This window comes from Heteronotia binoei, chromosome 21 (genome assembly GCF_032191835.1).
Source record: "Heteronotia binoei isolate CCM8104 ecotype False Entrance Well chromosome 21, APGP_CSIRO_Hbin_v1, whole genome shotgun sequence".
NCBI lineage: Eukaryota > Metazoa > Chordata > Lepidosauria > Squamata > Gekkonidae > Heteronotia > Heteronotia binoei.
Genome location: NC_083243.1, coordinates 52,411,322 through 52,436,903, shown reverse-complemented (window position 1 = coordinate 52,436,903; position 25,582 = coordinate 52,411,322). Strand labels below are relative to the sequence as shown.

Genomic DNA, 25,582 nt, shown 5'->3' with positions numbered 1-25,582 from the left:
AATGTCCATTATAGTAGCCCTTTTTATGAACCTCCACTCAGGATAATATTCATCGCCTCTCAACTTGCCTATTTGTACCCATTGCTGTACTAGAGTCTTCACAAATATTCTTCTCAAATTATGTATTAATAAGAAAAACAAACAACTCTGTGCCCTATAGAAAAGTCCACCAAGACAGAAGATCACTCTTCTTGTACCATTTTCTGCTTGGACTGTCATTTGGCCCTAGAAAGGGGTTGTTGACACTAATAGCTACATAATTTCTCATAATTTCTGACCAATCTGACTTTATCTATTAACAGCTGCTACTACTGCTTGAATAATATTCCATAATACCGTCTACTAAGGGCTGCATGAATGCTTGGAGTTTTTCTTCTCTTCTGCTTACTCTTGATGGCGGTTTCTTTAATAACACTTAGTGCTTTCTTAACTCCCTGCCCCTTTTTCTGAATGTTCATATGATGTTTCCCATCTGCCATATTCAGGATCCCTCTGCCTGTCTGCTCATTGTGCCATAACTTATTTTGGAAATGACTTTAGTCATCCACATGGAAAAATCATGCCAGGAATGTATTTAATGTATTTTTAGTGTAACAGCTGAGAAGGAGGAATGGGAGATGGCTTCTGTGGCTCATAGTTTGGGAACTGGTTTGATTCTTCCTTTCAGTCTCTTTCTCTCTGCCTTGCTGCTTTTCACTCTTATATTTCTTTGTCTCCTTGCTTCTATCCCCAATAAATCACTGACTCTTTTTTGTCATTTGAGTTTTGTATGGTGCCTAGGATAAGTTAACCTAAGGGTTATTGTAGTTCTTCTATGGAGTTCTGATATGCAAAGTATAAGTGAGGATTGTTGATGTGCATTATTGAGACAAAGCTATCATAGGTCTCATCTCAGAAGGTGATATCAGATATTTTATTGCAGTAGGTCAAAAGACATAACAAATGATGCAATTCCTAAACAGTAAATGAGAACTAATAGAATGTATACATACCTAAATCATAATTTAAAAAATGCAAAGATTAAAATACTACGTAACAGTATTTAATATCATTTTAAAATCCAGGTAATATACTGCAAAAGTAACAAAACCATTTATCAATCTGGTTTTGAGTACCGTAATTACAAATACTGAAATATCACGTATGAAATACTGAACTGAAAGTGGTATCATTAATCTAATAAGCAGCTGTGCTTGGAGCTGTCTTTTTCCATTGTAACAAACATAAACATCTGGCCTTCCATAAAATTGTGATAAAATGGACCTAAAGAGACTTTCACATTCTGGAGCATATCTAGAGCGCTGGAGTGTAATGTTAGCAAGATCCTCAATCTGCCTATAATCACAAAACAAACTTTCATTATTAGGAATCCAGCTATATTCATGTTCTTACTGCTAATGGCAAAATATCCAGACATGCCTTAGTAAAAGCCTTGCTATGATCAAAGTTCATTAACTTGACCTGTGAAATAAGCTGGGAGAGTCAAGGGCAGAGAAGAGAAGTCCTTATATAAAGGAATTGTTCTCAAGGTGCCTTAAAGAGCCATTATCTTTTAAAACACACAAATATTTGTTTTATGCAAGTTTAGTTGCAAAGAAGCCAAGGCTCTCAAAAATTTTTCTTTGGAGAACCCTAATTTGGTCACTAAATTCAGTATAAGACTTTGCCATGAGTTAAGATTTCATCTGTTCACGTGACAGAGCTAAAAACCTGAGAATTCTCAAAGTATCATTTTCAGCCAATAATTAATAGCTGCTTTATAGGCCAGAAACATAATTGGGGGCAGTGATAGCTCAAATCTAGTCATAGCCAAAGCTGTTGAAGGAAAAGCTGCCAACAATAACCAGCCAAAGTTATTTTGGACCATTTCTTAAGGGGTGGAGATTTCCGGACAAGTGCTGAGGAAGACATTTCCTCTTAATTTTGAAAGTTAGGGGCACCATGCAGTCCCTCAGAAGTAGATACCAGGTGGAGCTGGGTTCGATGTCTTTCTGGTGCAGTAATGGCCACCCAGATACCTCTCGGAGATTGACAAGCAAGACACAATAACAAGGGCTGTTCCCTGATGTCTCTGTCTAATAATCAAAAGTTTGAACTTGGTTTGAACATGGAGGTTCTACTTAGCTGTTATGATTAATATCACGTTTGATAGATGTTCCATGAATTAATTTTCTTTAAAAGCTATGTAAGCTGATGGCCAGCACTGCATCTTTTGTTAATTAATGATAGTAAATTATCTTGTTTTTGAACTGTATCCACTTTCTGAATTTGAACTGGATTCTATACATGATTGTAGGACATGTTTTTGATGATGTTGCTGTTTATGTCCCATGCCTTTCCTGACTATTCCTAACATAAAATTCGCTCTTTTCGTTACTGCAATAAAGTAAGCTGGCATTTTTTGGTGAGCTTTCCACTATCTCTTTCCAAGATCTCTTTTCTGGGAATTCTAAAAGGTTAGCAAAGTAAGTATTTCCTTTGCAGAAGCCATGCTGAAATAAATTTATAACTACAAAATAAAATGCACGTGGTGATGTCATAGGCTTCTTGCTCAGTAGTACAAAATAAAATACAGAGAGAGAGTTGGAGGCCTTCCTGAAAAATGGATGTTTTGTCAAGGGACCATGACTTAGTGGTGGAGTATTCTGCTTGGCATGCAGAAGGTCCAGGTTTCATCCTTGGCATCTCCAGTTAAAAGGATCAAGTAGCAGGTAATATGAAAGATCTCTCCCTGGGAGTTGCCCATCAGAGCAGAAAACTGACCTTGATGGACTGGTGGCTTAAATCTATAAGGCAGCTTCATGTGTTCAACTTTGAAATAGAGACTACCTAACTAGTATTTTAGGGAGGGATAGGTACCATGTCACCACTGAAAATACCATTCCCCTTGTAACTACTAGATAGCATTAGAGATCTAACACTGCAGCCTTGAGCAGAATTTGAAGTCACTGGATTTAGAAGGGTATAACACTGTTTACTATTGTAAGGGGCTCATGTGTGGAACAAAGCAATCCTATTACATATTATTTGCTGCTAATGCTGCTAGTAATCTTTTTAACTGCAGTTAATGAAAAGGCCCATGGAGAGTGTGTCACATTAGTTCAATCTAGAGGTTATCAGAACAGTGTTGTTCAAGAGAGAGCGCCACTGGCACACCAACTGAAGGGCTTTTAAAATACATATCTTAAAGTATAAGCATATTTTATTATACTTTTATGTAAGTTGCCTAGTGGTCTCTCCCCTACCTGACTGATGATCAGTTTCACATCTGCTTACCTGCCTACCAAGTGCTTCCAGACCATTCACTGGATGAACTGAAGTTATTAAAAAGGTCCAGTGACCCAAAGTCATCTAGTTCCATTGCTTTTTCTGAGACTACCTTAAGTTGTGAGGTTAGGCCATCAGGGTGAGTTTAACTCCATCTAGGCCACCGTGTCTGCCTATTCCCAGGACAGTCAGCTCCGTTCCTGGAGAGGGGTGATGTCATAGGCCTTCTGCTCACAAAACTTTGCAGCCCTCATTCTCCATTTGATTCTGTTCATGGTGGTAAAATGTTATATTTCTGACTCTCCCACAGAGTCAGTAATATTACCAGGTGTTTTTTATCTCCTCTGTATATTTTAGTTGCCCAAATTGATATTGACTTACCCTGGCAAAGTTGTTTGAGATGCACAAATACCAGAAAAATTTATTTTATTTATTTATTTTTTTGACAGCATAGCCGTTTAAGCCCGAGCATGTCTTTGGCTGGGGAATATACAGAGGATGGTGTTCCTGTTCAAATATTAAGTGGGAAGTGCCCTGGTGAGGCATTCATCTTTTCCCCCAGCTGCTCAGATGCTGTTGCTTTTATGGGAATATCCCTGGTATTTTATTATGTTGAAAGGTGCCTTGAAGCACTGTGCTATGAGCTGTTCCTTCCTGTTCTCCATGTAACTTGTGGTTTGGATTTGTTTGTTTGTCCATGGGCAGCATGTGAGCAAGTAACAGCACTGCCATTGTATAAAATGCAAGTAAAAACTGCTACTCAGTATTGCCTCTCTCCTGGAATTCCAGAGGTGAGGCTTGACAGGGAGGGGCCCCCTGATGGCATACTAATTTATAGAAAGGGAGAAGGCTCATTCTAGTCCAGAAGTATGAGTGTTGAGAGGATTCTCTTTCTGCCTGGGAGGTATGGTTTAAATTAGCCTGTTATTCCATACTCCAGAACCTGGGCACACGTAATACTTTAAAAAGTAATAATTTTTTTTAAAAAACACATTCAGATGTGTGTTCCTTCTCATTTTAGCAAGAGTGCCCTCCCCCATATATTGCCTTCTATCAGTATTTGCTTTTGTTGTTCTTTGTGTAAATAATTACCAAAGATGAAGCTGCTGCTAGAAATAAAAAGGAGAGGCAGTTCTGCCATGGTTTTTGAGTTTAGCAGTTAGTGCTTGCTTGACACTGTTAAAAGAGAGAGCTGAAGTTTGATCAGAAACATCGATCCACATTCTTAGGGACTAGAGAAGTTTCAACAAGTGCATGGGGAAAATGGAAGGACCTTTTTTTTTAAAAAAAAAATCTAACTTTAGTGTCTGGACACCTGAGACACAGAGTTGTAGAGGATAATATTAGATGGGGTTAAAATAGTGAGGTCATGGTGTGTCTTATACGCTGGGTGCTTGCCAAGCTCTAAAGAAGTTTGATGTCTTACCCGCAATGTTCAGAATCAAAAGCTATAAGTGAGGCAGCAGGAGAAATGACATCTCCACAAGTAAAATGATAGCTTCTTTTCTTTGCTAAAATTCTACATAAATATGGGGTTATAGGTAAGCTACTGGTGTTTTGTCATGAGATGTTAAATATGAACAATGTTAATTGATTTCAATCATAGGATATGGGAATTCAAAAAACAGCAGAAGGGATGGAATGAATACATAGCTTTAAAAGATAAGATAATGAAAGGTGAATTCTGTTAACCTTGATACTGGTGACAAGATGGTTAAACTTCATTACACTGGGTGAAAAGATGTTGAAAGGAGTTCTGGAACTGAGAAAGGAAGATTAAATCAAAGGCCATGTTTTTGACAATGTGATCTGCATACTTGCTAGTTCTAACTGCCTAGGATCAAGTATGCTAAGAATGCAGGGCATACATATTTTAAAGTAAAAATATAAGTTCAAATTATTTGTAATAAATAATCTGCTTCTAATAATTAATTTTTGGGAATTGTTTACTAATTAGTTATTCTTTCTGGCCACTGGGTAGAATCATGTGTTAACATGAGGTCCTATTCCATCTGAAAAGACTGTATCCATTGCGTGAATTTGTCTAGTTAGAATGTTTTCCAAGTTATTTCACATGGGAAATAACATAAAGCAATACCAGCCCAACCCTGTAGCAACTTGATCTTTACTGGAAAGGTTTACATTAAAGATCACACAATTCATACTTATTTGGCTTACTCATAATAGTTTCATTGGACAATCGTTGGCTTTCTCCAAAAACTTAACTGTTGTTTTGTGTATAAAACTATGCTATGCCATGATATGCTAATTTATTAGCAGACGATCAGAGGCTTTTGTTGTTTGAGTATTTAACACAAGAAAGCCAGTGTGTTACCACCAAGTAGGACTCTGATTTTCCTGTTTTAAAAACTGTGTATGTTAATTCCTCACAGACTTTCCCCTCAAAAGCCAATATAGACCTCTGGCATTTTTGAATACTTTTTAGCAGGCTACATTGTGTGCACATTTGGATGTTTGACGTCTGAATTTCTCTTGCATTCCTACCCCTACTGCACCTGATCCATGACAGATGAAGGCTTTCTTTTTCTTTCTTTCTTTTCTTTTTTTGGGGGCGGGCGGGCAGAGGTTTGTGATTATATGCATGTTAAAATCTTTTCTCAGCTTTGCTTCCTTTCTCTGTGTGGTCAAACTCTCTGACCTGTCTTGTGGCAGTCTTGTTTGTGCAGTAGCTTCTGCTGCCTTCCCGGCATATGTTTACAGGGCTCATAGTGGGATAACTTTTCTTTGAAGCTGAATCCAGAAGCTCTGGGTCAATGTCGGTTCCCTGTCTTTATATCTTGGCTAGAGTGAAGAGCAGCCAGCATTACAGCACAACACAAAACAAAAGCCTTTTGGATGTTTGCTACCACCAAGAATAACAGTCCTGACCTTTCTTCAGACTCTGATAATCATGCTGTTAGAAGAGGCTGTGTTGACTCTTCCCACTGGGTGACAGAACTCTTTGTCTGTGTGCAATTAAGGAAGATAAAGAGGCAAAACCAACCAATAGTCCTGCACACTTCAAAATTCTTATCATTGGGGAGAAGAAAAATGCTTTAAATTCAGGCATTGCCTGATGTCATAATGCATGGTGCAGTAGGAACTATATGAAATTAGCAATCTCAGGGTAAATTTCTGGAACAGAAAATGTCTGGGTACACTTTCTGATCACATAGACTGTCAAAAGGACAAAAAAATCAATTCAGTGTTTTTTCCCTTTTTCTTTTTCCAGGCAATGTTTGCCAATTTTCCGCCATCCAGCATCAGCCCGATAGGTTTGTCATCTGCTTCTGGAGCCTGCAGAACATCAAGTGCCATTTCTAGCAGCCAGAAGGCACCCAGCCTGTACAAGGTTATGCAATCTCAGAGTGCATCTTCAAACTTGGTCCCAAAACCCCCAGCCAACCACAGACAGGCCATGATCAGAAAGGTAGCATCCCAGAAGATTTCCAAGTAAGTTTTTATTCTTTTTGAAGGAGTTTGCAGTTGAAAAATTTAGATGGGGACCACTAGTATGAAGTGAGGACATGCCGGCTGTAATGTGATCTGAAAAATTTAACTATGACATTTTGGGACAAACAGACATAGGAGTTGTTGTACTGGTTCAAAGCCAATGTTCTTTTGTCATGAATACACATTGGGAAACCGTTTAATGTGTCAACTTCCAAATGTGCCTTTTAGGGACAAAGAAGATGTATTCCTGTTGTATATTGTAAGGAACATAATTAACTTGTAGCAATTAATCTAACCCCTGTGTTGGAAAAGGAATATGTGATTCAGCCCTCATCTTGTGGCAGAATATAGCTGGTATTTAATAAGCCAAAGAAAGATCCAGAAAAAAATGATTATAGACTAGCTGATATCCTTGCAAAAGTTCCTTTTGAACATCATATTGGTCATTTTGCTTGGCATACTGTCAGACACTGGAGAATTTTAATACTGTGTTTTGATAAATATTACTGAAATGCAATGTGTAGCTTGACATAACTAACTCCATTTTGAGCATTTGCTACTAACCATGAAACAAAGATCTTGCATATCAAAGTAGCCCAGAGAGGTTACTAACCCCTGCTGTGACTTCCTCTTCATAGTACTAACAAAAGCAACAGCCCTTTGAAGATAGCAGGCCTCAAGGAGAGCCAGCAGGGCTCCTCCGTGAGAAAAGGAACCACAAGAGATAAGGGAGAATGAAGGTGTTACATGTATCCTAGAAGTGTGAGAATGTAGTATTGTTTAGAAACCTTTTGATGTGCACTGCTTAAAGCCTTGCTTTTCCCGCCAACTGGTATCAGTTCCAATGCTCCTTTGTTCAGAACCTTGAGATATCAAATAAACGTCTTAACATTGTAACAAATGGAAGTCCGTTTACTTTGAATCTCCATTGTCTGACATTTTGGAACTGATCCAATACGGGTCTATCCGAAGCGGCAACTTGCTAGCTGGATGGCTGCCAAAGTTCTGAATAACGGAGAACCCACCGAACCCGTAGAAGAGCCGGGGATCCCACCTGGTGTCACAGTCGACAGACGGAAGGGGGGATCTTCACTGCATTTCTCAACCTTACTCTTCACCCTGAGGAAGTGGCAGCCCCGCACCTCAACCGCGCTCATGGATGAGGTAGCCGAGCGCTTCGGGAGCCTGTTTACTGGGATGGGGAGTGAAGGAGAGGACGTCCTGGCCGGAGAGGACCGAGGCGGTGGCCCGGGGGAAGACGAAGGCCGGACCCTGAGAGGAGGAGAGGACGTCCAGTTGCTGAGGAACGAGATGCGGATTTGGATACGAGAAATCCGAAATGAGATCCAGGCAAACACCGTGCACATCGCACACGAGGTGCAGAGACAACTGGATCAGATGCGGGAGCAGATACGGGCCCCGCCGGGCGAGCCGGCGCCACAACCGGAGCCGGAGAGACCGGTGCCGGACCTGCCCACGGGCCCACTAGGGGAGCCAGCAGAGCCACCACCAGACCGGCCAGCACCCCAACCAGACCAACTGAGAGGCTCACCAGGAGAGCCGGCAGGCCGCCGGTCCCGGTGGGGCCACCACCAGCACCAGCCCCGGGGCCGGCTGCTCCACCAGTACCAGCTCTCCCCTCAGGTTGGCCGATGGGCCCCGCCAGCCCGCAACCACTCATGCTCTGTGGGGGGGAGGCAGGGGCCGAGAACTGCAAATCACCTTCGATGGTGACCCGGAGGAAGTAGAGTACTTCACCATCCAGTGCAACAGCTTCATGACCCACTGGGGAAACACCTTCCCAACCGAGCTTAGCCGAGTGTACTATCTGGGGTCGAAACTGAAGGGGGCGACAAGGTGGTGGTTTGTTAGCCTGTACGAAACCCGGGGCCCCGAGCTGACCACCGTGGCAGGGTTCCTACAAGCCATGCTGCAGCAGTATGGTGACCTGCTGCAGGAAGTCCGGGCTCTCACCGCCCTGCGAGAACTGCAGCAGGGGGCGAGGAAGGTGAGGAAGTACGCCACCGACTTCAGAGCCCATTGCTCTAAGGTCCGAGGGTGGAACGAGAGGATAAAATACGAGGACTTCCATCGGGGCCTCAACGCGAGCATCCTCGACCGATGCTTCCAGCAGGCCCGACCCACAACCTTGGTGGGTTGGATACATCTGGCCGGAGAAGTCGAGACCAATCTGAAGCATGTAGCCTTGCAACAGCAGCAGCAGCAGGGAGTGAGAGGGGGGCGCGAGGCCAAAGCAGGGACTAAAAACGAACACAAGAAGGCATTGCCTCAAGGGGGAGCACCTAAATCCACCCCCGGGCGCCGATGCTTCTGGTGCGGCAACCCAGGGCACTTGGTCACCAACTGCCCAGAGAAGCCCCGAGGCCCCCCCCTAACTCCAAAACCGACGGCCACCGGTCTGAAGAAGACGGGGAGCAAACCCAAGGAGCCCAGTCGGGGCAGTGTCGCCACATCCATGTCGCTTGACGAGGATTCTAAAATCGAGGATTCGGGCGAAGAATCGTGGAAGCTGGAACCGGCGGAAAACGAGAGCGACCTGCACTGAGAGGTGCCGGACAGCAGGTTGTGGATTTGACGGCACCACTACGGGTGAGAATAATGGGGGCCCTACTCTTTGTACCAGTGACTGTATTGAACCCGAAACTGAAGTGGTTCATGCACGCCCGAGCTTTAGTAGACTCGGGCTGCACCCGCGAAATCATCACCCCGAGACTAGTAGACACCCTAGGACTGTTTGGGTCCCCCTTCCCCACCCGATCCAATTTGAGCAGATGGACGGGACAGCCATGAGGGGGGAACCCTGCACGGAAGAAACCCAGGGGCTGCCAGTGGGGATAAAAGAACACTGGGAGGTGGAGGTTTTCGTCATAGCCCCCTCCTCATCCTTCGATGTGGAGGGGGGGTGGCTAGCCCGCCACCAGCCAGACATACAATGGGGGGCGCAAACGATAGACTTCACCGATCGGCGGTGCACCCACCACCACTGGCAGGGGCGATGGGGGCCAACACCACCTTCGGTGAACGAAAAGATGTGTGTGTCAGTGGAAGAGGTCCGCTCCATCCCAAAGGAGTACTGAGACCTCCATAAAGTGTTCAGTGAGGAGGAGGCCAACGAGCTGCCGCCCCACAGAGACACAGACTGTGCTATTGAATTGATCCCGGGGCAGGAGTTACCGAAGGCTAAACTATATCCGATGGGGTGGGCAGAGAAAGCTGAATTGAGAAAGTTTATTGACAAAAACTTGAAACGGGGATTCATTAGGCCGGCGACCGCCCCCCATGCCGCCTCGGTCCTCTTCCGGAAGAAGAAGGACGGGAGTCTGAGACTTTGCACAGACTTTCGCGGGATAAACAGGATCTCGATGTCAAACGCCTACCCCATCCCCCTAATCAAAGACTTGTTAAGTATGGTGTCGGAGGGGTCCATATTCACCAAGTTAGACCTGAGGGACGTGTACTTTCGAGTTAGAATCAAAGAGGGGGACGAATGGAAAACAGCGTTTAACACTCCCATGGGGCAGTTTGAATATCTGGTGATGCCTTTCGGCCTACAAGGGGCGCCTGGAGTTTTTATGAACTTTATAAATGAAGTGCTACGGGAATACCTGTACAAAGGGGTGGTGGTGTACCTGGATGACATCATTATCTATTCGAAAGATCTAGCGTCTCACGTGCCCCTAGTACGAAAAGTACTTTCGACCCTGTATCAGCACAAACTGTATGCTAAGCTGTCAAAGTGCGAGTTTCACCAAACAGAACTCGACTACCTGGGGTTTCGGGTGTCCGGGAAGGAATTGGCGATGGACCCAGCCAAAATACAAGCGGTGTTGGAGTGGGAACCTCTGAGGACACATAAACAGCTCTAATCATTCCTCGGGTTCTCAGATTTCTACAGGGGGTTCATACAGGGGTTTGCCCAAGTAATGTTGCCCCTGACCGATTTGCTAAAGACCAAGGGGAGGGGTCCAGTTACCGTGGACCCCCAAGTGCCAGGCGGCGTTCGATGAACTTAAAAGACTGTTCACTAGCAAACCGGTACTAGCCCACCCGAATGAACTGAAACCATTCGTGGTCCAATGCGACGCCTCCGATGTGGCCGTAGGAGCCATATTAATGCAGAAAGATGAGGAAGGGAGGTTGAGACCCTGCGCATACATTTCACGCAACTTTTCACATGAACAGCGCAACTGGTTGGTCTGGGACAAAGAGGCGTTTGCTGTAACATACACCCTAAAGACTTGGAGGTCCTGGTTAGAGGGGGCCAGGGTGCCATTCGAAATCTGGACGGATCACAAAATTCTGGAAGCCCTGACTGGCCGGAGGAAATTAACAGCTAAACAGATCCGGTGGGCGGGATTCTTTGCAAAATTCGACTTCGTGCTCCGGCACATCCCCGGCTCCAAGAATTTCTTAGCCGATGCCCTCTCGCGCCTTCCCCAGCATGAGAGCCAGAGGGAGGAGGTCATAGACTCAATCATTCCCCCCTCCGCAGTGGCTGGTCTGGGAAGAAAACTGGGCGGCCAGAACCATGGGGGGGCAGCCGACTGATCGAGGAAACGGAGAAGGAGAGAGAGGGGAGGCCAGACGGCATTCTGAAAGGAGAAGGGGTTTTTTGGTACTACGAGGGGAAGTTTTATGTGCCAAAGACCCTCCGAGTAGAAGTTTTGCAGCACTGCCACTGCAACAAGCTGGCAGGCCACTTTGGCTATGTAAAAACACTACATCTGATAAATCGCCAGTTTTGGTGGCCGCAAATGAAAAAGGACATTTCTGAGTTTGTAGGATCATGCCCCATCTGTGTTATGGCCAAAGGAGAGGGGGAAAGCCACCGGGGTTACTGCAACCTACCCCCACTGCCAGTAGACCGTGGTCAGTGGCCTCAATGGACTTTATAGTGGAGCTCCCCGCCTCCCAGGGGAAAACAGTAGCGCTGGTGGTGGTAGATACTTTCTCCAAACAGGCGCATTTTATCCCTTGCAAGCAACTACCAACGGCTAAAAAGCTGGCTTATTTATTCTTTCATCACGTAGTTAGACTACACTCGTTCCCTGACAAGGTCATTAGCGACCGCAGGCCACAGTTCATTGCCAACTTCTGGCGGGAGTTTTGTAAAATGGCGGGGATAGAGGAGGGGCTGAGTTCCGCCTACCACCCCCAGACGGACGGACAGACGGAACATGTAAACAGTCTTCTCGAACAGTATTAAGGTGCTATATAAACTACCAGCAGTCCAACTGGGTGGAGCTGCTCCTGTTTGCAGAGTACGGGTACAACAACAGCCTGCACAGCTCCACCAAAGCTTCGCCATTTCAAATAGTGAACGGCTACGAAGGCAAGCCATTCCCCTTACTGCCCAGTCCCAAGGGAACAGCGCCACCTAGCTCTTGCCAGCAATGGTGAGAAGGAGTGAGGAAAGGCTGGGCAGTCGTTCAGGAGAACTTGGAAATGGCTAAAAAGGACTATAAGGCATACTTTGACAAGAAGCACTCCCCGGAGTGGGACTTCAAGGTGGGTGAGAGTGTATTCCTGTCAACCAAGAACCTGCCTTTACCACAGACTTGCAAGAAATTGGCATACAAGTTCTTGGGCCCGTTTAAAATAAAACGAGTAATAAACCAAGTGACAGTAGAATTGGACCTTCCTAAAATGTTTAGTAAAATTCACCCTGTTTTCCATTGCAGTCTTCTTCGCAAAGATCCTGGAATTATGTCATGGCACCCCCACCCTCCAGAGCCCACACCTATTCAAGTGAAGGGTCAGAGTCACCATGAGGTGCAAGAGGTTCTAGACTCAAAGATCCAAAGAGGGATGTTGTACTACCTGGTCCGTTGGAAGTACTTCCCTACTAGCTGTGATGAATGGGTCAAGTCAACTGACCTGCGGGCCACCTCTCTCCTGAAGAAATTTTACCAACTGCACTCAGACAAACCTCGAGCAAGAGCTTAGGGGGGGCAGTATGTCGGACACTGGAGAATTTTAATACTGTGTTATGATAAATATTACTGAAATGCAATGTGTAGCTTGACATGACTAACTCCATTTTGAGCATTTGCTACTAACCATGAAACAAAGACCTTGCATATCAAAGTAGCTCAGACATATTACTCACCCCTGCTGTGAATTCCTCTTCATAGTACTAACAAAAGCAACAGCCCTTTGAAGATAGCTCCAGCAGGGCTCCTCCGTGAGAAAAGGAACCACAAGATATAAGGGAGAGGGAAGGTGTTACATGTATCCTAGAAGTGTGAGAATGTAGTATTGTTTCGAAACCTTTTGATGTACACTGCTTAAAGCCTTGCTTTTCCCGCCAACTGGTATCAGTTCCAATGCTCCTTTGTTCAGAACCTTGAGATATCAAATAAACGTCTTAACATTGTAACAAATGGAAGTCCATTTACTTTGAACCTCCATCGTCTGACACATACAACATTCTTCTTGTGTAACTTCTGTATCCTGCAACAAAAAAGCCCTATCGTTAATATTTCGAATGAGGAACAATCGTGTATTGTGTCCTGCTCAGATTTTGATGTGAATATATTGCAATATATTGTCTCCTACGTGATTAGTTGACATCCTTATATAGTTTGTAAATGTGTTGTCTTTCTATTTTTATAGAAATCATAAAATTGGAGTATTGACATCTTCCCTTGACCATTTCTTATTTTGTGGCTTTCCATCACATTTCCTCCAGCTTCTCTCTTCACTTGACTAATCTGTTTCTCCCTTCTAATGCTTCCGACAAATTGTCATCCATTTTTTATTTGTTAAAACAGATTATAGATACTCCTAGTTTTGTATCATTTCAGTCTTCTGAATTTGGTGCCTTTCAGGTTTTGACTCCCTTTAAGAGAAAGGTTGCTTATAGCAAGTATCTTGGAGAGACTTTTTTCTTGTAACCCCTGTGTTGGACACTGATGCAGGATAGCAGTTTCATGGCAAATCTGAGAGAGCATAAGAAGAGGACTACAAAAGGCTTGAAGAGACAAAGTAAGGGATCTGTTGACACAAGTATATTGAGGAATCCTATTTCAAACTCTTGCACACACTAAGATTTTGTAGATGTAAGAAGATGAAGAAAGGATCAGAAGGATACTCTGCCACATCTGCTGCTGTTTCAGTAGAGTCAGACTCTTATTTATTGCCTAGACTTCCTGGCCATTGAATTTATGTTTACAGACTTGGTTTCAAAATGTGTCTTGTGGTTCCCAGTATTTAGGACAGGGGTTCCTTTAAACTGGGCAAGATAGGTGTTATCCAAATACAATCCCATGCTACCATTTCAGTGTTCATCTGATTCTGATGAGCAGCATATGTTTGTTTCCAATCTGTATGATGCTGTGGGGGGGGGGGGCAGAATTTTAGATATGCTACTAAGGAAAACTATCTGAGGATCTGGCTGTTCCTTTGTAGCTTTTGGTTTCTGACAAAAATAACTTTTAATGATGCAAAGATGCTCTGTCACCCTGATTAGTTAATACAGTGTTGCATGTATCAGGTTAGGATGAAACAGTAGCACAAAGCCATTGTTCCCTTCTTGCTGGTTCACTGAATTTCAAGAATGTTTTTAAATTGGTGGCATATTAGAAAGGTGGCTCATTTTGCTTGATTGAACATATAGTTTCTCTTGTCTACCATGAACTCTTAAGATAAGGTGAGCTACTGATCAAACTGTCTTTACATTTATCTTCAGAACCATTTCTTAAAGATACAGGCTGTGGTGGTTACCTCAATACGTACATGTGGAAGAAACAGTTGTGGTGGGCCTCCACTGCTGATTTTTTTTTTTCTAATTCTCCCTGTACTGTGGGTGGTGCATGTTAGTTCAGGTGACAAGTCTTTTCATTGAGTTCCGCTGCCAAGCAGCAAGATGTGTATTTGAAGATGCTGGTGTGCTGTGCTCACTTACTGGCAAGGAGAATGTTTATCCTTGTGAGATGGAATTGCATCTCCTTGGACAGACTTTACTTTACTGCGTTCTTGTGGTTTCTGCTCTGTGACAGGCAAGAGTGTGGGAAAACCGGAAAAAGTTCAACATCAAAAATGCACAGAAGAGGGAAGAAAGCAAAAGATTTCTTCACAATTTGAGAACACAGTCCAGTTATCAAAGGCTGCAAGTAGTCATTCCGGAAATATTTTCTGAGTTGCTGTTCAGACTCCAGCATTGGGTTCCAAACCTGTTCTTAACATTTGTGGGATCTTCTAGTAACTTTTTTCTCACATGGAAATAAGAGTGTTCAGTTGGTCTGTGATATTAGGGGCTGACTGCATCCAAACCTCTTCCCAGTCCGTACTTCTGATCTGTCCTGTGCAGTCTGTCTTCAGGATCAAAGTAGGGGGGGGGGGCAAGCTTCCTACTACATTAATGAAAGATTTCCTGAGAGTAACAAATGCAATTCAGATGAAAAAATATTTTTAGGTGTTTGAAATCCTCATTTTCTGTTCAATCTCAGCTATTGACTATTCTTTGCTTTCCTTCTGGCCTGCTTTTGAACTGCACCATCAAGAATTCCATTACATCCATGGTAGAAAATATGAGGAAATGCCTTGCTACCTTCAATCTCAGTTCTTCATCTGTAATATGTGAATAATTCTGTGGTTTTTTCCCCCAATAATTTATTCCTTTCTAAAGAAAAATTTGCCCCGGTACAAATTTCCCTCATTGGCTGGGAAAATTAACTTCTATACAGACTTGAGGTTTTCCTCTATTGTGCTACTAAAATCCTCTTTGCAAACTATACTATAAAGTTACTAGAAGAACGAGAGAACATGCATTTCAGGAACAGGACAAGCTGCCTACAGAGGATCTCCCTCCCTTGAAAAGGTTCTCAATGAAAAGTTGGAGAAGGAGGTTGGCCTCTAGATTTGTTTGGTCTGTTCTGAATTCTGTAGCTGAGGACAAATTTCATTCCTGAGAACAAACTTCATTTTGTGGAATTCCAATCTCAGAACTTGGTGCTGACTTTCCCCCACCCCTTTAATTCCTGGAAACCGCTTTCTTTTCCTTTTTCTTTCTTTTGATTCATTTTAGCTTAGTATCAGTCTCTTAGCACAACCAGTGAATCTCTTTTTTAAATTATTTGGAAGAATTTCATCTTGGAAAGGAGCTATTGAGTAAACCTAGAATCAGTACTGCTTGCCTGAACTGTGTCATTGTTGCAGCCTCAGCTAGACCACATCTGACCTTCAGGAGGTGAACAGGATTACTATAGACAGAAAACATTTGCTGAATACATTATAGATATCTTAAAGATGAATATTACTAATTCAAAAACTATTTGAATAGCTTGAGAAACTCCTTTGGTTGGCTCACACACATACTTTCCCCACTTTTAAAAAAATAACAAGAACCAGATAAAGCAGGCTTATATCTTGATATATTTCTTTTGGTTTTCTTGGCTTCCTAATTTACAAAATGATAGAAGCTGTACAGAATAGAAAGATGTTACATAAACAGGTTCAGGAGGTTTAGAGGAACTATCAAAAATGTAAGCAGTTTGTTGAAATGAAGTAGCACCAACCACAGCTTGGTCTCCTATGTCACATATTGGTAGAGGAAATCAAAGCCCTGTGACACTTTGATGGAAAGTACCATCAAGTCACAGCTGATTTGTGGCAACCCCATAGGGTTTTTAAGGCAAGAGACTTCAGAAGTGGTTTGCCATTGCCTGTCTCTGCAACATAGCCCTGGCATTCCTTGGAGGTCTCCCGTCCAAATACTAGCCAGGGCCATCCCTGCTTAGCTTCTGAGATCTGACGAGTTTGGTCTAGCCTGATCAAGGGTGACACTTTATACCCATGATAATACCTTAAAAAACCTAACGCACTGGTTTTGCGTTGGGCCTCCTTGCTCTGGCACATGCTTCCATGGGACAGGGGATGCAGTGCAGAAAAAAGATCTACCCTCAGTTCCCTGTTCCTTCTAAGCTTTGATAATTGCATAGCTGCTAGAGCTGTGATGGCATTTTAATCAGCTTGCAGTGAGTTCTGTTAGTTCTGATCGGAGACTGAATATTTGGCAGATGCCCTATCTCCTAGAGTATCCACAGTGGCACGTGATTTCCTTTCATGAGGAGCATTGAGGAACATGATTAATCAGACTGTCCATAAAACTAGGTTGTAAATCAGGGTGTCAGACTTACAACCCGTGGGACAGAGCCAGCCTACCCAGAGCTTTAATCCACTGTGTAGCAATTTTCTCCCTCCGCCCCCCCACCTGTCCTCACCCTTTGAAGGTCCAAGTTGCTGATGTTCCCAGCTTCTTCAGCCTTGTCTTTGCCTGCTTTGGCAGGAAGCTGTTCTGGGCTTATAAAGTTGCAAAGAAAATTTCTTTCTAGCAATAGAAACAGTGCTCTGGGACTGAAATGACAGTCCCCAGAGTGGAATGGGAGTAACAGCAGCATTCTGGGCATCAGATTCCACTGTGGGGGCCCTCATTCCATTCAGTTCCCAGAATGCTTCTACTACTCTCAATGGCCATCATTTCACTCTGGGGGCTATCGTTCCAGTCCCAGAGTAGTCTGCTGGGCCCAGAGACACTAATGGAAAATCCATTTTGTATTTTCTTTGCAACTTTGTCTGTGCTGCAATGTATTTCAATGGAATGAAGCTCAAGTACTTTAACTTTCCAGTGTTAGCATGCTAGCTGAACCTGTTGTTTGCTGGAGTTGTCTCCTTGCAAATAAATGGTTGATGTTTTGAGCCAGCTTGTCTCTGCTGAATGAACCTGAGAAGAGGTGTCTGAGTGAATGCTCTAACTTGGGAACCCATAGCCAAAGGGGAGCTGAGTAGACCTGAAGGGGGGGGGGAGCTTGCAATGCATAACCATTTCATGCTTTCCTAGGCTCAGAGCATTTAATATTTTTAGTTTATATTTTTAGTTTCTGCCGTGATCACTGTGCTTTTTCTTTTTTTTTCTTTTTTTAAATTTACATTGCCAAATCCCACTGTTCCTCACTTTTACATTTCAGGCAGGCATCTTTTAAGGACTGGGAGGGGGAGGTTTGGAAAGTGTCAGTTATTGATGACTGTATTAAATAAAATATCACAAAGGGTTTAAACATGTTTGTATTTAAATTTTTTTAATTAAAAAAAAATCTGTCTTTATCCCTTATAAATTTTATATCTTCCACTACCTGACATTACATTTTACAGTATGCATGGCCTGGCTCAACAAAGTCAGATCTGGCCCTTGTGACAAATGTCAAAATGACTTCAACACCTCTGCAATAAAAAGATAGGCTTTTGACTGTGAGAATCCAGCTGGACAGTTTTTATATCACAGATAGTAAAGTGCTGTGGGAACAATAGTATTTACCAGGAAAGTCAAGCAAAGAATTTAATGCATTGGAGATTGCACAGATAGTTGAGAAAGCTTCACTTCACCTTCTATCCTCCCTTGCAAATTAAAAAACTACTGTAAATGATTACAGAGCCTGGGATGAGTTGTAGGGGTTAGCACTTACAAACTAAGTAGAATAAGGGCTTTTTTGTAGAAAAAGCCCAGCAAGAACTCATTTGCATATTAGGCCAAGCCAGCCAGAACTGTATTCCTGTGCGTTTCTGCTCAAAAAAAGCCCTGAATAGAATCATCTTGGAACCTAGTTCTCTCTCAAACCATAGGTGAAGTGGCTGTGCTTTGTACTGTACCACTTCAGAGCCCTCACATGATTGACACTCCTCTGTATTAAAAAAAACAAATCCCATTTTCTATATACAGTGGATCTTTTTATAAAGTCTGGATTGGCAGAGGAATACAAAGTAGTGCCAATTTTAAGTCTTCTCAGCATAGACACCAAAACTCTGGATCCTTTCTCTAGAGTGACTTTTCTATCCACTTCTGTTGCCATCTTCCACCAGTAGGTAAACACTTTTTTCTTTCATTTAGCATTCCCTGAGTGATTTGTCCTTCCTGCCCAGTGTTTTAATTGTTGTTTTTATGATATTTTGTGTATATTAGCTCTTGTTTTAATGATTTGTGAGATATGATTATAAGATAATCTATTATCCACTGTGGTAGCCCTTATGAGAGCAGAAGGATGGAGCATAAATTTTGTCAGTAAAAAAGTAAAAGAAAAAAATCAAAAGAAAACTGCTAGAGACAGGCAGCTATTATCACTATAGCAGCTCACTGGAGAAGGGAGCTGTGGAATTAAGAGCCACACAAAAAATGAGGTGCCATTCAATAAATCAAAATGTATGTGTTTAACTTATTTTTTATGTTTATTCCACTTTTATTGGAAGGTGACTTTTATGAGACTCTGAATGGTTTTTTGCCCAGGCGCTGCTAATCACATTCAAACCTCCTTTTACCACCACTGCCCAGTTTCACCCGTGTCTACGGTAATGATCTTTCAGGCATCTAATTTAGTATTACAATCAGTTTTCAACAAATATGTAATTTCTCTGTATGTTATGAATATGCCAGTTCCTTGGGAGAATCCTTGGGTAGGATGATTCTTTGGTTAAATGTTGGTGCCCTATTTAAGCTAAGTGTAAGATCCAGAATTTCTGTACTTCACACTAAAGCAAGAACAGGAATGGGGCTTTTCTTTACGCTTCAGAAAAGCTACACCAGGGACAGGAACTGGAAAGGTAGCTATTCAAATGTTTCTGCTCTGGTTTTAATCTTTTCAAGTTTAATATCTTTTGGCAAAAATAAATCATCTAACATGTGCTGGGTATAACCCTACCCAAACAAAAATGCTCAAAGGAAGACTAGAGCAGAGCAAACACTCAGCTGCTATTGGGAATCCTTTCTCTCCCCCGAAAGCAGTTTCAGCACATCTCCCACTATCTTGGAAGACAGGCTCCATCAATGGGAAGAGCTTCCTGCCAGGCCTGTCTTTTGAACAGGAAGCAGGGTCTCTTAGGAGCCTCCTTCAAGTTTGCTCTTTGTGGTTCTTGTACCTTTTTTGTTCGTTTGTTTCAGGTTCCTTTTTCTTCTCCCCATTAAGGAAATCCTTTTCCTTCCAGTGAACATTTCTAATCAGGAAGGTAGCTTCTTTCTGTTTGAGAGAGCCAGTTTGGTGTAGTGGTTATGTGTGTGGACTCTTATCTGGGAGAACCAGGTTTGATTCCCCACTCCTCCACTTGCACCTGCTGGCATGGCCTTGGGTCAGCCATAGCTCTGGCAGAGGTTGTCCTTGAAAGGGCAACTGCTGTGAGAGTCCTCTCAGCCCCACCCACCTCACAGGGTGTCTGTTGTGGGGGAGGGAGATAAAGGAGATTGTGAGCCGCTCTGAGATTCTTGAGTGGAGGGCGGAATATAAATCTAATGTCGTCGTTTTCTTCTTTGGGGATATAGGCAAGACTACATTAGAGCTGGCAGCCTTTCCTCTAGGGCTGAGGCATTTCAAGCTTTCACCCGGCTCCAGTAGCCAGCTGCAGAGCTTGGTATTCCCTCCCCAACTCCTTTGGCTGGGAGCAGAAAGCATAGCAACAAAAACATACAAGTCCAGGTGCTTATTCCAATTCAACTGACTGTACAGACAAAAATATGCACGAATAGCTGGAAGGAGGCTGTGTGTTGAGTCTTGTGCCAGCTTGGGCACCATCCACTGACATTCTCTATCTGCCTGCCTCCCTTGGCTGGATGACTAGAGCAGGAATGGGACAGTAAGTCTATCCACCTACGCTTCCAGTGGAGCAGTGGTAATGCAGCAGTTCTTTCTATTGGCAAGTTTTATTTTATTTTATATGCTTTGTTTGTGGCCTGCCTTTCTCACTGAGACTCAAGGTGGATCACACACTGCAAAACAAACCAATCCAATCTAATAACATCTAAAAATAATTCAATCTTAGATGGGTTTGGCCATCTCAACTCTGGATCGTAACCTGGGGGAACACCTCAGCTACCAACTCTCCAGGCAAAAGTAAGTCAGTCTCAGGGGACCTTGGTCATGCCATACCTCCAAGACCTTTTAGCACAAAAATTAAGCCTAAACTCCTGGGGTAAGTCCAGTACTTGGTCACCAGGGAAATGAAGGGCTCAGTCTCTGTGGGAGGAAGCCTGATCATAGAGACACATCTACTTCCCATGACTTTCAGTTAAATCCCTCTCAAAAAAGCTCCATCTGAGGCAGACAGACATATTACTTATTCATTTAGATCTCAATATTCCTCTGATTTGTCCCACTACTAATTTTATGGTTCCTGGTGAAGTGTCAAAAGAAAGATTAAAAACAAACTTTTCAGGACACAGTCTTCCACTGGTCTGAGTGGTCAGATCCCACAAGGGGCAACAATGTGAACAAAGTGGCTCTTAAACACTGTGATTGAGGCAATATATCTTTTCCCTTATATTTCAGTAGAGAGAGTTTTTTCTTTAATGAAAGCTGGGAATTCAGAGCCTACTGTTACTGCTCAAGCAGTCTAGTGATATTTTAGAGAAAAAGAAATCACTAGTCTTCAGGATGGGAGGAGGAGAGGGAATGGTTTGACCACTACAACCCAGTCATTGAAAAGTGGGTGGGAGGGTCAAAGAAAACTGACAGAAATGTTATGAACGAGGATAAAGCTGACTCCAAATTGACTTCCAAGTAAAAGATCAGGATAAAAGTGGTCTCAAAAGAATTGAAAAGCAAATGAGAAACACAAAAATGCCAAAGTGAAAACTGAAGGCACAAAAATGTGTGTGGAAATCTGGGGATAAGCCAAAGCAGTACGGGGCCAAAACTGATGAAAAAAGCCCTGCAGTAAAGCTCATAAATGGATTGGATTTGTACTGTTCTGATCTGTTCTCTCTTCAGATATTTTCTCAAACTTCTACTCAAGAAAGTCATGCTTAAAACCATCTGTTAAGTAACTTAGTTCAGCGTATAAGATATCAGAGCTGGAAACTTCTTTGGCTAATAATAGCTTATGCAGCTCTAATTTCTGAGATTTGCAGTTATCATTACTATTGCCTGTTTAAATCATATTCTTTTTAACTGTTTTAATTGTTGTATTACTATTTAATTGTTGTGTTTCATTGTTGTGATTTGCCCTGAGCCTGCTTGCAGGGAGGGCAGAATAAAAAATAGAAATTAACAAGTTTTTTAAAAAATACAAGCAAGAAGATTTTTTAAACTGATCCTTCGTTAATGCATAAGACCAGCCCCCTATTTTGTATGTCCCAGGATAGTTGATGCCCTCTTTATGTGTTAATCTGGCCTGTCAAAGGAAGGACAATCATCAGATGTACAGTTTTATTTGGACAGAATTCAGAATTTGAGAGAAACCAAAGTTTGTTTCTCATGAACAAAAATAGTTGAGGAGCGTGTAAATTACAGCTAGTTAGCTTAGGGCAAGGGTGGCCAACGGTAACTCTCCAGATGTATTTTTCCTACAACTCCCATCAGCCCCAGCCAGTATGGCCAATGGCTGGGGCTGATGGGAGTTGTAGGCAAAAAACATCTGGAGAGCTACCGTTGGCCACCCCTGGCTTAGGGAATGTATTGTCATCAGGGCTTTTTTTGTAGAAAAAGCCCAGCAGGAACTCATTAGTATGCAAGGCCACACTTCTGACATCACCATCATTTGCATACTAGGCCACACCTCTGACATCACAAAAAGTGCTATAATAACTTTTTTATATAACAGGGGTGGCCAACGGTAGCTCTCCAGATGTTTTTTGCCTACAACTCCCATCAGCCCCAGCCAGCATGGCCAATGGCTGGGGCTTATGGGAGTTGTAGGCAAAAACATCTGGTGAGCTACCGTTGGCCACCCCTGTTATATAATATCACCACACCTCAAAAAAGATATTATAGCATTGGAAAAAGTCCAGAAATTTATACCCATGTATATATATAGCCATAAATATATAGCCATCCCAGAAAAAAAAATCAAATTCCAGCACACTACTTGATCACAAGAGCCAGCATGGTAAGGAAAGGAAAGGAAAGGAAAGGAAAGGAAGGATAGGGGAAAAGACTGATTGACACACACACACACACAGACCGGCACAAGATCATCCAAGGAGCTTCCTGACTGCAAGGATTTCCATTTTCCTCAGTCCTTGTCCGACACTATAAGCACTGCTGGTCTAGTCAAGTGGACTACCTCAAGGAATTTTTTTCAGCAGATAAAGCTCATTATTGAGAAGGAGTCGGTGAATAGCTGGTCAAGCAGCACACTAAAACTTACTCGAAGGAAGGTCAGTCTTTGAATAAGCAGGCTTTATTTTAATATTTATAAGTTAGAGAGAGAGAGAGAGAGAGAGAGAGAAAGACATGGAAAAAGACTGACAGAGAAAGAAAGAAAATACTGTCTGATTGACAGAGGGGGTTGGGAATAAAAGCAAATGGAAAAAGAAAGATTGACAGGAAGAAAGAAATAATGAATGAATGAATGAATGAATGAAAGGAAGAGAGGGGAGACACTTGGAACAAATAGAGAAAGAAGAGAGAGAGAAATGAAATAGGAAGAAAGGAAAAGGAAGGGAAGGAGGGAAAAAAGGAAGAAATAAAAGAATGGAAAAGAAATAAATGGAAAGAAAGGGAATGGGAGCAGCTCACCTGTAAAACTGCTGACTCTCAGGAAGCTCGCACTCTGCAGCTTGGTCCCCAGCCCCGCCAGACACCTGGAAGTTGGGAGGCCCCTGCAGATGCACAGCTGGCCTCTGTGAACCTTGCCGAACACCTGGAAGTCAGGAGGCCCCTGTGGGCACGCAGCTGGCTTCCGTGAACCCCACTGGACACCCAGAAGTCGGAATGCACTGGAACACCGTTCCGGCTGGCATGTGCAGTGTTCTGGCTGCATAGGCCAGTGTTCTGGCTCAGCCCAGGAAGCTTCCCTGGCTGGCTGGCAGGTTTCAGGGAGGCCAGCCACGCATGCACGGCTGGCCTCCCCCAACCCTGCCAGACACCTGGAAGTTGGGAGGCCCCCATGCATGCGTGTCTGGCCTCTCCCAACCCTGCCAGACACAGACACCCGGAAGTCGGAGGTCCCCACGCACACACGGCTGGCCTCCGGGAACCACGTCGGACATCAGGAGGCCCCCACGCATGCATGGCTGGCCTCCCTGAACCCTTCCAGCCAGCCGGGGAAGTTTCCTGGGCTGAGCCAGAACGCTGGCCTATGTAGCCGGAATGCTGCACAAGCCAGCTGGAACAGCATTCCAATGCATTCCGGCTCAAAAAAAAGCCCTGGGGAGGTGGAGGGGGAACCCTCAGAAAGGTTCAGGAGCTGTGCTCCTGTGAGCTCATGCTGAATATGAGGCCTGGGTTTGATAGAGGAATCCTACTCTGTCACTCTCTCACACAAGCATTTCCACAGTTCAGTCCCTGCAGTTAAGTCAGAGAGCTGCTGTTCCTGGTGGAGTCAAAAGTTGGCTTGGCTCCAGACCAGCACAGATGGTGTCCTGGATGTAGGGACTGCCTTGTGGACATGATAAAGAGTGGGAATTTTGAAAAAGAAAATTTCCCTTGCATGCTGTCCGTACTACCACTTGAGGCCTCTTTGTTGTTTTAAGCTCATAAGTGTCTGGCTTAATCAGGCTGCTTGACCCTTAGACATTTTTGGCAGCAGTTCCTGTGCATCCAAAAGAAGTGCCTTGATTTAACACTCTGCCACAGCAGGGATCACTAAATCGAAAGCTCTTGGCTGGTCACATATCACATACATACGTTTGGGCCAAGAGCAATAAAGACAGTCACTGGCACTGGCTCAGTACAGCTGCTGACTGTCCTGAGTTCAAATCTCAGTTTGGGCAAGAGTTGCACTTGTTGCTGTTGGTACTTCCTCTCCTTGCCCTTTCTCTTTTTGTATTTTATCCTTAAAAATGAGTTCTACAATGGAAAGCTAATGAATAGATATCCTAGAATGGCAGATGTAGCTTGATTGGCAATTGCCTGTTCACACACAATCTTTGTGGTAGCTCCTACCTTGCATAAGACTACCTTGAAGCTATTAGAAGGGTCCTCAACATTTCTATTTCACAAAATGTGCAGAACAGAATTGTCCAAGGAAGCATTCTTTTAGAGGGAAATGACTTTGGGAGATGGTTTGGCTCAGGAGATGACTTTTCTTCTTTTTTTTGAGGGGGTGGGTGTTGTGTGTGTGTGTGTGTCTACACCTGGTAGTCATGGCAACTCCTGGTGACTGGCATATGGGAACATATGGGAGGAAACAGTCTTTCACCTGTATAGGCCCAGGATTTGAAGGCCATAATAAGCACCTTGAATTGGACTCAGAAATAAACTGGCAACAGTGTGCCTGTTTCAAAATGGGCAACAGATGCTCTCATCAGCTAACCCCTGATCGGGCTGCTGCCTTCTGCACCAGCAGTAATTTTAGGGCTATCTTCAAGGACAGTCCAATATAGAGTGTATTACAGTAATCCAGATGTGAAGTTTTAAAAACATGGATCAGCATGGTCAGATATAGGTGACCACATCTAAGAAAAGAGCTGATGAGTAAGATGCAGCTGACAGAAAGCATTCTTGGCCACCCTGACCAGGATAGCCTAGGCAAGCCCGATCTTGTCATATCTTGGAAGCTAAGCAGGGTTGACTTAAGTTAGTGCTTGGATGGGAGTTGCCACGTCCGACTCAAGAAATATCTTGGGACTTTGGGGTGGAGCCAGGAGCAAGGGTGTGACAAGCACAATTGAACTCCAAAGGGCATTCGGGCAATCACATTCAAAGGGACTGTGTGCCTTTTAAATGCTTTGCCTCCAATTGGAAATAATGGAGGATAGGGGCACCTTGTTTGGGGGCTCATAGAATTGGACTCCCTGGTTTCAGTCTTTTTGAAACTTGGATGCTATGCTGAAAATTTGGCACCTCTTCCTCAAAAAATGCCCCCCCCCCGACCCAGATACCCACAAATCAATTCTCCATTATATTCTATAGGAATCGAT

General features: G+C 43.5%; 1 protein-coding gene across 4 annotated transcripts in view; it reads left to right on the top strand.

Moving 5' to 3' along the window:
• The window catches only part of TTLL5 (tubulin tyrosine ligase like 5), a 201,221-nt gene that overhangs the window by 152,884 nt on the left and 22,755 nt on the right, over positions 1–25,582 (top strand). For 2 of the 4 annotated variants that reach the window (XM_060262953.1, XM_060262954.1), the window contains exon 32: positions 6,500–6,720. The exons of the other annotated variants lie outside the window; for them this stretch is intronic. In XM_060262953.1, coding sequence (XP_060118936.1) covers positions 6,500–6,720 — 221 coding nt within the window. The remainder of the gene's footprint in view (positions 1–6,499; positions 6,721–25,582) is intronic. 4 annotated transcript variants of the gene reach the window in all.